A 12,611-nucleotide genomic window follows, 5' to 3' on the forward strand; every position below is an offset into this window, starting at 1 on the left:
CTTAAGGTAGGTGTTAATATTATTGGCATTACAGGAACATGGGGCACAAAGAGTTTATAAAGTGCCTGGGGTCTTAGGGGTTCATAATTTTTAGACTCCGGTCTTGAGCTCAGATGTGTTTGACTTTAGAGCATGAACTCTTATCCATTGCACAGAAGAGACTGTCCCTAGCTGGAAGAAGCTGCTTGTTGGAAAGTACCTTCATAGCAGTATTTATCTCTGTGTTGGCCAAAGGAGGCAGTATGCAAGGAAAGTCCCCTTAGATGGGCAAGAAAGAAGGGGAAGTTACAGCCAGGGCTGGGTGAGGCAGGCGTCCTTTTTGTTGCCGTAACGTGTTACACGCTATCCTTCTGAATAAGATTGCTGGGCAAGTGCAGAGCATAAAGATGAATTCTTTTCTGGGTACATTTGCATTTTCGATAAGGAAGAGGTCTTCAAGTCCAGCTGAGGTCTAGCATTTCCCTATGGAAAGCACTTGATGGTGCTCCTAATTGGTACCCATGGTAATATGTCCCTTTCTAAAATGAAAACAAGATTACAGCCCTCTGTGGACCTCACAGTCCTTCTAGCTACTGCCTCATTGCTCTCTCTTTGGAAACACTCTTCTCTGAAGCACTGCCTATATTCTGTTGTCTCTGCATTCTTAGTCCTTACCTTCTTTCATTTCACACAGTTTTTCATCTGCATCAAATCCACTGACGTCATGCAAATGGGCTCACTCATGACCTCCACACTACTAATGCCAACTCTTAGCAGCATTTGAGTCAACTGAACACCCCTTCCTTGGAACACTGTTTTTTAAACTCTAGGTTTCCTTATAATTGAGATATGGTGAGGCCAACAGATCAGGAGATAACTGTGACAGAAAAAATAGGTTATTGTGTTTTTAGATCTTGAGAAAAGGAGGCATGCCACCCTGCAGGGGCCACCCAGGGAAGCACCCGGCTCAGACAGGAGGCAGAGCAGAAAGGGAAATGTGGCCAGGAGTCTTTATTGTGGTTTCCATGAGAAGGAATGGGAAGGCAGGCTTAAATTGTCTAGTTTAAAATCATTCGTCAGGATCTGGAACATAGGGGTTATCCCTTGTTGTGTGGTACCTGGTGCTAGGGTGGTTGGGGCAGTAAGGAGGTGGTTGGAGTGTGGAGTTTGCATTTGAAAGGAACCCTCCTGGTGAGTTGTTCACTGTCTCTGGAACTGACTAATCCTTAAGGTGGGGGGCCAGTCCTCCCTGCAGGATCAGCAAGAGCCCAGATGTGACAGTATCAGAAAAATAAAAATAAAAGGCGGGATTAATTGGACTTTTTACCCTTCCCCTCAATCTTCTTTGCTAGTGTCCTCCCTCCCAGGGATCCATAAATGTTGGAATGCCCCACATCCCAGTCCTTGGACACTTATTCTCCCCCGTCTCTCTCGTGGTGAGGTCACACAGCCCTATGGCATTAAGTAACATGGAGACATTGAGTACTCCCAGATTTATCTCTACCTCAAATTCTGGATCCCCTGTTATCCAGCTGCCTCCTAAACATCTTCACTTGGATGTCTAGTTGGCATCTCAAACCAAGTACATGCCAAACACATACTGATTTCTGCTCCTTAATCTGTTTCTCTCCTCCATCTTCTCCAGTTTCAAAAATAGCACCTGTGTTGCCCTAATGCCTCAAGCCTCAAATCTGGAAAATTTCCTGGGATTTATCTGTTTTGGCCAAACTACATATCCATCCTGACAGCAAATCTCATAAGGTCTTATTTGAAAAGATAGAAGACCTAAGTAAATGGAAAATTATGCTATGTTCATTTTTGGAAGACTTAACATTGTGAAGATTGCTATATTCCCCGATGGATCTACAGATTCAGTGCAATTCCTATCAAGATCCAAGATTCCAACTGCCTTTTTGGGGGAAGATGGACAAGCTGGCCCTAAAATTCATGTGGAAATGTAAGGGAGCCAGAGTAGCCATAGAACTAGGAGCTCAGTCTTTCTGTGAAGGAAGCCTATTAGCTAATCATCTGTGACTGCACTCTGAGAGGCAGACTTCTGATTAACACACCTGTAGGGGCTAGTGTAATCCTTTCCAGAGACCTTGGAAGGCTGGTGCTATTTGCACACTCATCCTCTGACACACTACAGAGCACTAGTGTTTCCTTCCAGATAAACTTACAGGTGTTGGGTGTAGTATTTTTTTGTAGCAGTTGTCCGGGGGACTTCCCACCCCTTCATCACCTGGCTCTGTTGGCCAGGGGGCTTGAATTCCTAGGTTCCAGGGGACTGTGAGATTGAGAGATAGCTCTGGGCAGGCTGATGCCCCCAGAGCCCTGCACAGATGCACACACCCTAATCTTTCTGCAAGGAAATCCCTTTTGCTTCTTCTAGAGCTTCAGCCTGAGGGGCAGGTTTAAGGTCTTGCACACATTTGGTGGCCTCCAGAGCTGCTCTTGAGGAACACAGGCTATGGATGCCATCTTGGTGCTCTCCCTCGGCTTCATTTCAGCTCACCAGCATGACCCAGAAGAAAGCTTATATACTAATCTAGAGCCCACATTTTTGTGACTGCTACCCAGAAGACACCTCCAAATTGCCTGGTTCTGGTGGCCATAGGACTTACACTTGCAGTCTGCCAGACTATAAAATTTCCATACTTTTACAAGCCTATGCCTGAGGATCTGACTTTCAGTCAATCTGGATCTAGATGCTAAGATCCTCCCCTTCGGGATATTGACAGACACATCTCCCACTACTGGGAGCTATTTAAAAAAAATAGAATCAGCTGCTTGGACAAACACAAAGATTTGTAAGACAACCAAGAGATGAGACAGGGTTGAACATCAAGGTTCATCTCCTAGGTAAGACTACTCCTTCAATACTGGGAAAGTAGTTTTTTCATCCACAATGTAGAAACAAGAGAGTTCAGCAAAATGAAGAAACTGAGGAATATGTTCCAAAGCATTCAATAAATAGTATTGGAAATATGGGACAACCACATGCAAAGAATGCAACTGGACCACTCTTTCACACCATACACAGCAATCAGTTCAAAATGGATTAAAGATGGATGTAGGACCTGAAACCAAAAAAGTCCTTGAAGAAAACATAGGCAATGAGCTTCTTGACATTAGTCTTGGTGATGATTTTTTTATCTGACAACAGAAGCAGAAGCAAAAGCAAAATAGCAAAAATTAAAAATTAAGACTGTATTAAACTAAAAAGCTTCTGCACAGCAACAGAGATCATCAACAAAATTAAAAGGCAATCTACAGAATGGGAGAGAATATTTGCAAACTGTATATCTGATAAAGTATTAATATCCAAAATATATAAAGAACCCAAACAACTCAGTAGAAACACACACACACACACACACACACACACACACACAGTCAAAATAAAAATGGTGAGAGGATCTGAATAAACAATTTTACAAAAAAGACATATAGATAACCAACTGGTACATGAAACAGTGCTCAACATCACTAATCATCAGGGAAATGCAAATCAAAGCCGCCATGAGATATCACTTGTTAGAATGGCTAGTATCTTTTTTTAAATGTTTATTTAATGTTTTATTTATTTCTGAGAGAGAGAGAGAGAGACATGAGCAGGGGGTCAGAGAGAGAGGGAGACACAGAATCTGAAGCAGCCTCCAGGCTCTGAGCTGGCTGTCAGCACAGAGCCTGATGCAGGGATTGAACCCACAAACCGTGAGAAATCGGACATTTAACCAACTGAGCCACCCAGGCGCCCCAGAATGGCTAGAGACAAGAAATAAGAAGTGTTGGTGAGGATGTGGAGAAGGAGGAAACCCCTGTGTACTTTGGTAGAATTGTAAATTGGTGCAGCTACTCTGGAAAAAAGTATGGAGGTTCCTAAAAAAAATTAAAAATAAAACTACCACATGGTCCAGCAATTCCACTTCTGTGTATTTATATGGAGAAAATAAAAATATAACTCAAGATATGTATACCTCCATGTTCATTGCAGTATTAATGCAGTATAATTTACAATAGCCAAGATACGGAATTAACCTAAGTGTGTGCGTGTGTGTGTGTGTGCATGTGCGCATAATGGAATATTACTCAACAAAAAAGAATGAAATTTTGCCATTTGCAACAACATGTATGGACCTCAAGCAGATTACACTAAGTAAAATATGTCAAACAGAGAAAGACAAATATTTTATGATTTTTTTTTTTACATGTAGAATCTAAAACAAACAAGCAAACAAACCAGGCTCATAGATATAAAGAACAGATTGGTGATTGCCAGAGGCAGGGGTTTAGGGGGTGAGAGAAGTGGGCAAACTGTTTTTGTTTTGTTTCTAGATTTAAAAAAAAATCCTAAGACTTCTTAGAGAAAGGTTAATTGCATGTGTGGGCAGCAGAGACATGAAGTCAATGTAAGGCAATTTGAACAGAAAACAAACTTTCCAAGATTAATAGGTTTGTGTGAAAAGGAAACAGAGGCTACCTTGAAGGGACTTCCAGTAGCCCAAACTATGATGATTTAGTCTATAAAAGAACAATTATTATCTTTTTAAAAGCCCTCAAAATGGGATTGGAGACCTAAATATAAGAACTGATGCTATAAAATAGTCAGAAGGAAACATAGATATAAATTGTGGCTTTGGGTGAGGCAGTGGTTTCTCAGATACGACACCTAAGCCACAAGCAATAAAAGAGAAAATAGATAAATTTAGCTTCATCAGAATTAAAATAATTTGTGCTTTAAAATTAAATTATTTGTGCTTCAAAGAATACTATCAAGAAACTGAAAAGACTAGTTGCAGAATGGGAGAAAGTATTCGCAAATTATATATTTGATAAACAGTTTGGCAATTTCTCAAAAAGGTAAACATAGATTTACTATTTAAGTTCCACTCCAACATATCCAGGAGAATTGGAAACATATCCACACAAAAATTTGTACATTAATGTCCATAGTAGCATAATTCATAAAAGCCAGCATTTAGGAACAACCCAAATGATCATTGGCTGATGAAATGCTAGACAAGATATGTTATATTCATACAATGAAATACGATTCAATCATTAAAAGGAATGAAGTACTGATAGGTGCTACAACATAAATGAATCTTGAAAATACTAAACTCATTGAAAGAGGCTAGATTCAAAAGGCCACAGTGTGTCATGAAATATCCAGACTAAGGAAAACAATAGAGACAGAAAGCCTATTGGAGGTTGCCAGGGGTTGGAAGGAGAGGGAAGGGAGACTGGGAAGTTTCTCTCAGTGGGTATTGGGTTCCTTTTTGTGGAGGTCATGAAAATAATCCAAAATTAGATAGTTGTGTGGGTTTCACAATTCTGTGAATATACTAAAAACCACTGAATTGTACCACTGAATTGCCTGTGTTTACCATATATACGTGTATACACACATATGCATATACACACACACACAGTCCTCTATCGTATGTCAGTTACACTTCAATAATGCTGTTGGGAAAAAATAAATTTAAAGAACAAATATATATTAGTATATAATATATACTCTCCAGTGCACCACTTCTCACCTCCACCAGCGCCATCACTCAATCCAAACTGTCATCATTTCTGTGAAAACATGCCTCACTGATCATCCTGCTTCTTATCTTGTCCAACCCATTTTTCTTCCCAAGAGTCTATTGTCTACACCAAAGCTGAGTCCTCTTTTAAAAATGTAATGAGATCATGTCATTCACCAGATCTAAATCCTCTGCTGGCTTTCTATCACACTGAGAACTCAGAGGAGCTCTGCTTGTATCTGATTTGGATTGTATGGCTCCAACCAGTTTCCCTTGGAGAAATGGTTCCATAGCTAATAAAATTTTGAAAGCCTCTTTGAAGACAGAATAGCTGACAGTACTATATCCTGTCCCTTTTGCCTCAGCCACGAGAAGTCCTTGGATGGGAGAAAGCCTTTGAGCAAAGGTGGAAGCTTAGGAGGTGTATCAAGACCAAGGTCAGACACCTACTTAGTGTCGCCACTTCTGTCTAAACTACTTAGTAACAGGTAGTTCAGATAATGAGCAAACTCCATCACAACACTCAAAAGAGTGATACTTGTCACTTTACCTGCTCAGGCAAGTATCAAGTGCTTATTGAGAATTTAGCTCTGTTGTACTGTGTGCTGAGTATTTGACTCCCAGAGTTCAAGCTCACCTGAAGAAGCTGGTGTGTAGCATTCATTAGACAATCATTTGGTTTTCAAGGACCCACTACTGAAAAAAACTAGGGGACTTTGTGGAAGGGACAGGGAGGTTCTGACAATCAGCAGTGTGGGTGACTCGTGAGGATTGGTTCATATTCAAAAAAGGAAGAAGAGGGACACCTAGGTGGCTCAATCGGTTAAGCCTCCGACTTTGGCTCAGGTCTTGATCTCACGGTTTATGGGTTCAAGCCCCGCATCGGGCTCTGTGCTGACAGCTCAGAGCCTGGAGCCTGTTTCAGATTCTGTATCTCCCTCTCTCTCTCTGACCCTCCCCTGCTCACACTGTCTCTCTCTCTCTTTCTCTCTCTCTCTCTCTCAGAAATAAATAAAACATTTAAAAAAATTAAAAACAAAAACAAAAAAGGAAGAAGAGCTTCTAATTTGGATCGACAGAGAATGCCTCGCTTCCCATTACCCCCTCTCCATTCTCCTCCAGGCATTCAACTAATAACTTCTCTTTCAAGCTCTGCTCTGCCCCACTCTACCGCCTCCTCCCCCCAGAGCAGTTGTTTACAAGTCATTTCCCTGTTTTCAGGAATGAGCAAGTGACCAAATCACGAGAAGACCCTGAGACTTTAAATTGTCTCTTTCAGATCGGGTACAGATCATGTTCCTCCTGCTGATGTTGAGCCTGGGAAAGCAGCTTCATCAGACAGCAGGTAAGAAAGGCCAAAGGGAGGGGCCTGAGAAAGAGGAATAGGCAACTTCCCCATAGCTGAAGCCAATGGTGAAAATGAGGTCCTCAGGCTGAAGGCTTTCTTTAACTGGAAGTGTGATGACTGTCACATGCACAGTAAAAAATAATGGTGCCCTGGGTGGCTTGTGCTTGCCCCTGTCTTACAGAAACAGTAACCTTTTGGCAGATGATGAAACTGGAATTCAGAAAAGCTATTTAATTTACCTGAGATTATGTAGTCATTAGGCGTCACAGGCAAGCTTCCTACAAAACTAATGCCCTTCCTACCTTACCAGACTACAGTGATGGTGACAATCCAGACAGTCCCTAATCTTCTGACTTTGGAATGGATTTTTGGAGTTAAGTTTGATTATGAACATATATTGAATGTTGACACTGGACATTTACAAAACCAAAAACTATGTATGATGACTTATGTTTATGAATTAACCAAAAGGAAACTATGAACATATCTTATCTTGGAGCACCTGAGTGGCTCAGTTGGTTAAGCATCAGACTCTTGATTTTGGCTCAGGTCATGATCTCACGGTTCATGGGTTCAAGCTTCACATGACACTGACAGTGCAGAGCCTGCTTGGGATTCTCTCTCTCTCTCTCTCTCTCTCTCTCTCTGTCTGTTCCCCTTCTTTCCCCCTCTCTCAAAGTAAATAAACAAACTTTTAAGAAAGCATATGCGAGCAATCAGGCTGTAGCATCCGCTCTCTAAGGAGAACCACAGCTGTCAAGGTGGCCGGACTGATGACCTCACTTCCCTCAGTGCTTGTTCAGCCCTAAACTTGGACCCCTCTTTGACAAGGAAAAAAAAGATAATGTGAATTGAATCAATATAATTCTTTATTACCCTCTCTATGTGAATTTCCATATTTGAATTTTAAAAAGAATGCTTATAGCAGCATTATTCATCCTTCAAAAAGAAACCAAAACAACCAAATGCCCATCAACAGGGTAATACATAAATTGTAGTATATTAGCAGAATGGGAAAATATACAGCATGTGAATAAATTAATTACAAAAATATGCAACTACATTTAAGAATCTTAATAGCATCATAATGAGTAAAAAGCAAAAAAAAAAAGCACAGAAGACAACATACAATACAATGCCCTTTTTATAAACCATATATTGATTAGGTATATATGTGTATACACATATATGATACAGCTAAAAATATAAGCAAGAGATTAATAAACATCATATTCAGGATGCTGATTATGTTTGGTGGTAGAAGTAGATGTAGGTTATTAGTGATGTTCTGGTTCTCAGGGGAGGTGGTGAATGGATTCACAGGTGTTCATTTTATTTGATTTGATATCTTTAAATTTTTTTCCGTATTTAAACCTTTATGTCAGGGCACCTAGGTGGCCCATTCAGTTAAGTGTCTGACTTCAGCTCAGGTCATGATCTCACAGTTTGTGATTTCAGGCCCCACATCGGGCTCTGTGCTGACAGCTCAGAGCCTGGAGCCTGCTTCTGATTCTGTGTCTCCCTCTCTGTTCCTCTCCCACTCACTCACTGTCTACCTCTCTCTCTCTCTCTTAAACATTAAAAAAAGTTTTAAATAAATGACCTTTATGTTGTAAAAGATACCACAAGTACAGAAAAGTACATGAAACAGGTGAAAAGCATCATATTCCCGTATGGTGCACACTTTTCTAACCATCACCTATGTCACATAGTAGATCTGTACCAGCCTTCCTCGAAACCTTTTGCCTGCCCCAGTCCTCCATAACCTCCTCCCCATAACCCTGTACTATCTACCCTTTATTCCATTAAAACTTTTACTAATTGTTGGGGTGCCTGGGTGGCTCAGTCAGTTAAGCATCCAGCTCTTGATTTCAGCTCAGGTCATGATCTCACAGTTCATGGGATTGAGCCCCGTGATGGGCTCTGCTCTCTCTCTCCCTCTCTCTCTGTCCCTTCCCCCCTCCCCCAATAAATAAACCTTTAAGGAAATCTAAAACATAAAATAAAACAAAAAATAAAGTGGCTCTATATATTTCATTGGACATGTTGTAATTTATTTAACCAGTCCTTTATTGATGGAAATTATAATTATTTTAAACAATTGATTCTTGCTGGATTACTGCTTGAAAAAGAATGTGTTTCCTAAAGACTGTGGTGAAAATGGACTCAGAGTATGACTCAGGTAAACCATTTATCGTGAACTCTTTCCTTAAGAGTGTGCTCTGTGGGTGCTCTATTCTGTTATCTGTAAAACAATTTAAAATTTGAAAAGAAAAATTGGCAGAAAACATTTTCATTTCATTTTTTAAACATGTATTCACTTTTAAGTTGGCATACAGTAACATTTAATCTTTTTAGTAAAAACATCTGTGAGTTTTTGGCAAATGTGTAGTCGTATAACCACCACTACAATCAAGATCCACAATAATTCTACCACTTGCCAAGCAAACACACAAAATACCCTCCCCAAACTCTTAAAGCCAGTACCCACTGTTCTCTGTACTAGAGTTTTACCTTTTCTAGGATGTCATGTGAATGAGATTATTCATTACATATGCTTTTTCTGTCTGGCTTCTTTCACTTAGCATAGTGCAATTGAGGTTTATCCATATTGTTAGATGTATCAATAGATCATTCCTTTTTTCTTGTTGACTAGTATTCCACTGTGTGTATATACCAGAGTTTGCTTATTCGTTCCCCAGCTGAGGGACTTTTGGGTTGTTTCCTGTTTGGGTGCAATTATGAATCAAGTTACTATAAATGTTTTTATATAGATTTTCATGTTAATTTCATTTGGGTAAATACCTAGGAGTAGGATGGCTGGGTCATATGGGAAGTAAATATTTAACTTTATAAGAAGCCACCAAACCTTTCCATAGTGGCTATACCGTTTCTGCATTCCCCTAGCAAAGTGTGAGAGCTCCAATTATTTCACATTCTTGGCAGCACTTGGTATTGACATTGTCGCCTTTTTTTTTTTTTAAGTCATTCTACTAGGTCTGCAGAAGTATCTCTTTGTGGTTTAATTTGGATTTTCCTAATACCTAGGAAAATAGATATTTCTTAATATCTAGAGAGGATGAGCATATTTTCACATGGCAATTGGACATTTATGTCTTTTGGTAAAGTCTGTATTCAAACTATTTGACCATTTTTAATTGGAATTCAGAAAAGTTATTTAATTTACCCAAGATTATGTAGTCATTAGATATCACAGGCAAGTTTCCTTCAAAACTAATGTTCTTTCTACCTTACCAGCCTACAGTGATGGTGATACTAAAGCATGGCAGACTTATTAAGTTTTTTTCATTTTCTTACTAAGTTTTTAGAGTTCTTTGTATATTCTAGATGCAAGTCCTTTATCAGATGAATGATATGCAAATATTTTCTCTCAGCCTGTGGCTCATTTTTCATTCTCTTAACAGTGTCTTTTGCACAGCAAAGATTTTAATTTTGATGAAATCCAATTTCACTTTGTGTTCTTATATGAACTGTGCTTTTGGTGTGATGTCTAAGAACTCTGCCTAATCCAAACTCTCAAAGACTTTTTTCTATGTTTTCTTCTAAATATTTTATTTTTTAAAATTTTGTTCAATGTTTATTTCTTTTGAGAGAGAGAGAGACAGACAGACAGACAGAGCGTGAATGGGAGAGAGGTAGAGACAGAGGGAGACACAGAATCCACAGCAGGCTCCAGGCTCTGAGCTGTCAGCACAGAGCTGGACGCGGGGCTCGAACTCACAAGCTGTAAGATCATGATCTGAGCTGAAGTTGGACGCTTAACTGACTGAGCCACTCAAGTGTCCCTCTTCTAAACATTTTATAGTTGTATACTCTTAGGTTTATTATCCATCCTGAGTTAATTGTCACCAAAGATATAAAGTATAAGTTGAAATTTTTTTTTTTTTTTTGCATGTGGATGTCCAGTTTCTTCAGCCCCATTTGTTGAAAAGGCTGTCCTTTCCCCGCTGGCTCGCCTTGCACGTTTGTCAAACATCAGTTGACCATCTTTGTGTGGGTTGATTTCTAGACTCCATTCTGCGATCTGTTCTGTTGATCTCTGTGTACACTTTCACGCAGAGCACACTCCTTGAATTTCTGTCATGTTGTAGTTCTTCTTCTCTTATCATTTAATTTCAAAACCTAAGAACATCTTGTAACTCAGGTACATTTAAGAGGGAAATACTCGTTTCTTTACTTTGTCATGTCTTGGGGGGAAAGTAACCCCAATCATCATCCCTTTTATTGGTGTTTTATTCTTTCTTCATCCTCCAGAGATGGTAAAAAACCAAGGGAGCACATGGCCATGGTGATGCTTGAGGTCACTGTGAGGTGGGGACCAAGCTTCAGCCTCTGAAACTACTTGTTTAGACCCATGAGGTATACAAAGCAGAAGAATCATGTTGGGGGAAGGATTCCTAAGAGCTGAGATGCCTCCATGCAGTATTCCTGCAAAGAGGAGCAGATGAGTCAGGTGCCCAGAACAGGCTTCTATCCTAAACCAGGAACGATAGTTTTCTGAAGACTGGTTGTGTAAAGCAGCCCCCACCTTTCAAGTTCATTAAGTACACATTCTGAAAAAAAAAAAAAAAAAAAAACACTTAAGCTTCTGTTATTAAATGGAAAAAAAAAGTATAAAATTAGCTTCAAGGGGAAGCTATCTTGGGAGGTAATGCAAATGATTTGTTTTGTGTTTCTGGAGATGTGACAGGTGCTGACTCCTATTGATGCCTGATTGCAAACAGTGCACAGCTTCCCCAGGAGCTTTCAGAAAGGTCCAGCACTGCTCAAGCCAGCTGCTTTGACCTGTTTAAAGAAGCTGCATATATGAATTTTGCATGTCCTGGCCAAATGTTTCTTTAATTTAGTCAGGAGGCCCAAATGGTTGGGAAAACCTGTTTTGTTCTGGTTTTGTCTGCTTAGTTTTGTAGTCATGGAGACTTTTTCCATTTTTTTCCTTTGTCTCATAACTTTAGGAGCTCAGTGCTAGATTGAAGCATAATTTCATAACCCCTGACTTCAAGCTGTATTACAAAGGTGTAGACATCAAAACAGTATAGTACTAGCATAAAAAGATACATAACCCAAGCAGAATAAAGAACCCAGAAATAAGTATGCAAAGTATACACACACACGCATGCACACATTCACAGAAAGAAAATGTAGTTTTCTTAGCATAAAGCTGAAAGGTATATCTATTTCAATTGTGGGTGTAGTATATGCATGCCAGTGGATATATAGTCATATCTGTAGAGTTGTTAGTACAGGCTTTCAAGACACAGAGATATGAGCTGGAATTCCCACTCCATGAGCTACCCCTGCCTGACCTTGGGCAAGCGGTATCACTTCTGCAAGCCTACGTTTCCCCATCCATAAGACAGGCGTGGTAACTCCCACCTTGAGAGTTTGGGGAACATTAAATGAGATGCTGATGTAAAGATTACTCAGTGTCTGGCCCATTGTGTTTAATAAATGTTAGCTATCACTCTACTTCCCAGTAACAGCCCAAATGCAGGCTAGTGTAAGAACTATGCCAGACACGAATGTGCACATGACACACCTCAGCCTTATTGGAGTGTAGGATCTGCTTCACTCAGGCACAGCTTGAGATTCTAAGTTCCTAACTTGCTCTGAGGCGAAGCTGAGGACACTTTGAAAATAAAAGATGTTTGTGTGTGCAGGTAGGTTTTATTGATCTAACCAGTGGTTCTCAATAATCTCTGCACATTAGAATCTCTCAAGGAAAT

The 12,611-nt window shown here is 39.9% G+C and overlaps 1 protein-coding gene across 1 annotated transcript in view; it reads left to right on the top strand.

Moving 5' to 3' along the window:
- The window catches only part of PDCD1LG2 (programmed cell death 1 ligand 2), a 55,284-nt gene that overhangs the window by 5,738 nt on the left and 36,935 nt on the right, over positions 1-12,611 (top strand). The window contains exon 2 of the mRNA XM_039230869.1: positions 6,796-6,861. Coding sequence (XP_039086800.1) covers positions 6,796-6,861 — 66 coding nt within the window. The remainder of the gene's footprint in view (positions 1-6,795; positions 6,862-12,611) is intronic.

The sequence above is a fragment of the Hyaena hyaena genome, unplaced genomic scaffold, assembly GCF_003009895.1.
Source record: "Hyaena hyaena isolate Hyena2069 unplaced genomic scaffold, ASM300989v1 scaffold_51, whole genome shotgun sequence".
Taxonomy (NCBI): domain Eukaryota; kingdom Metazoa; phylum Chordata; class Mammalia; order Carnivora; family Hyaenidae; genus Hyaena; species Hyaena hyaena.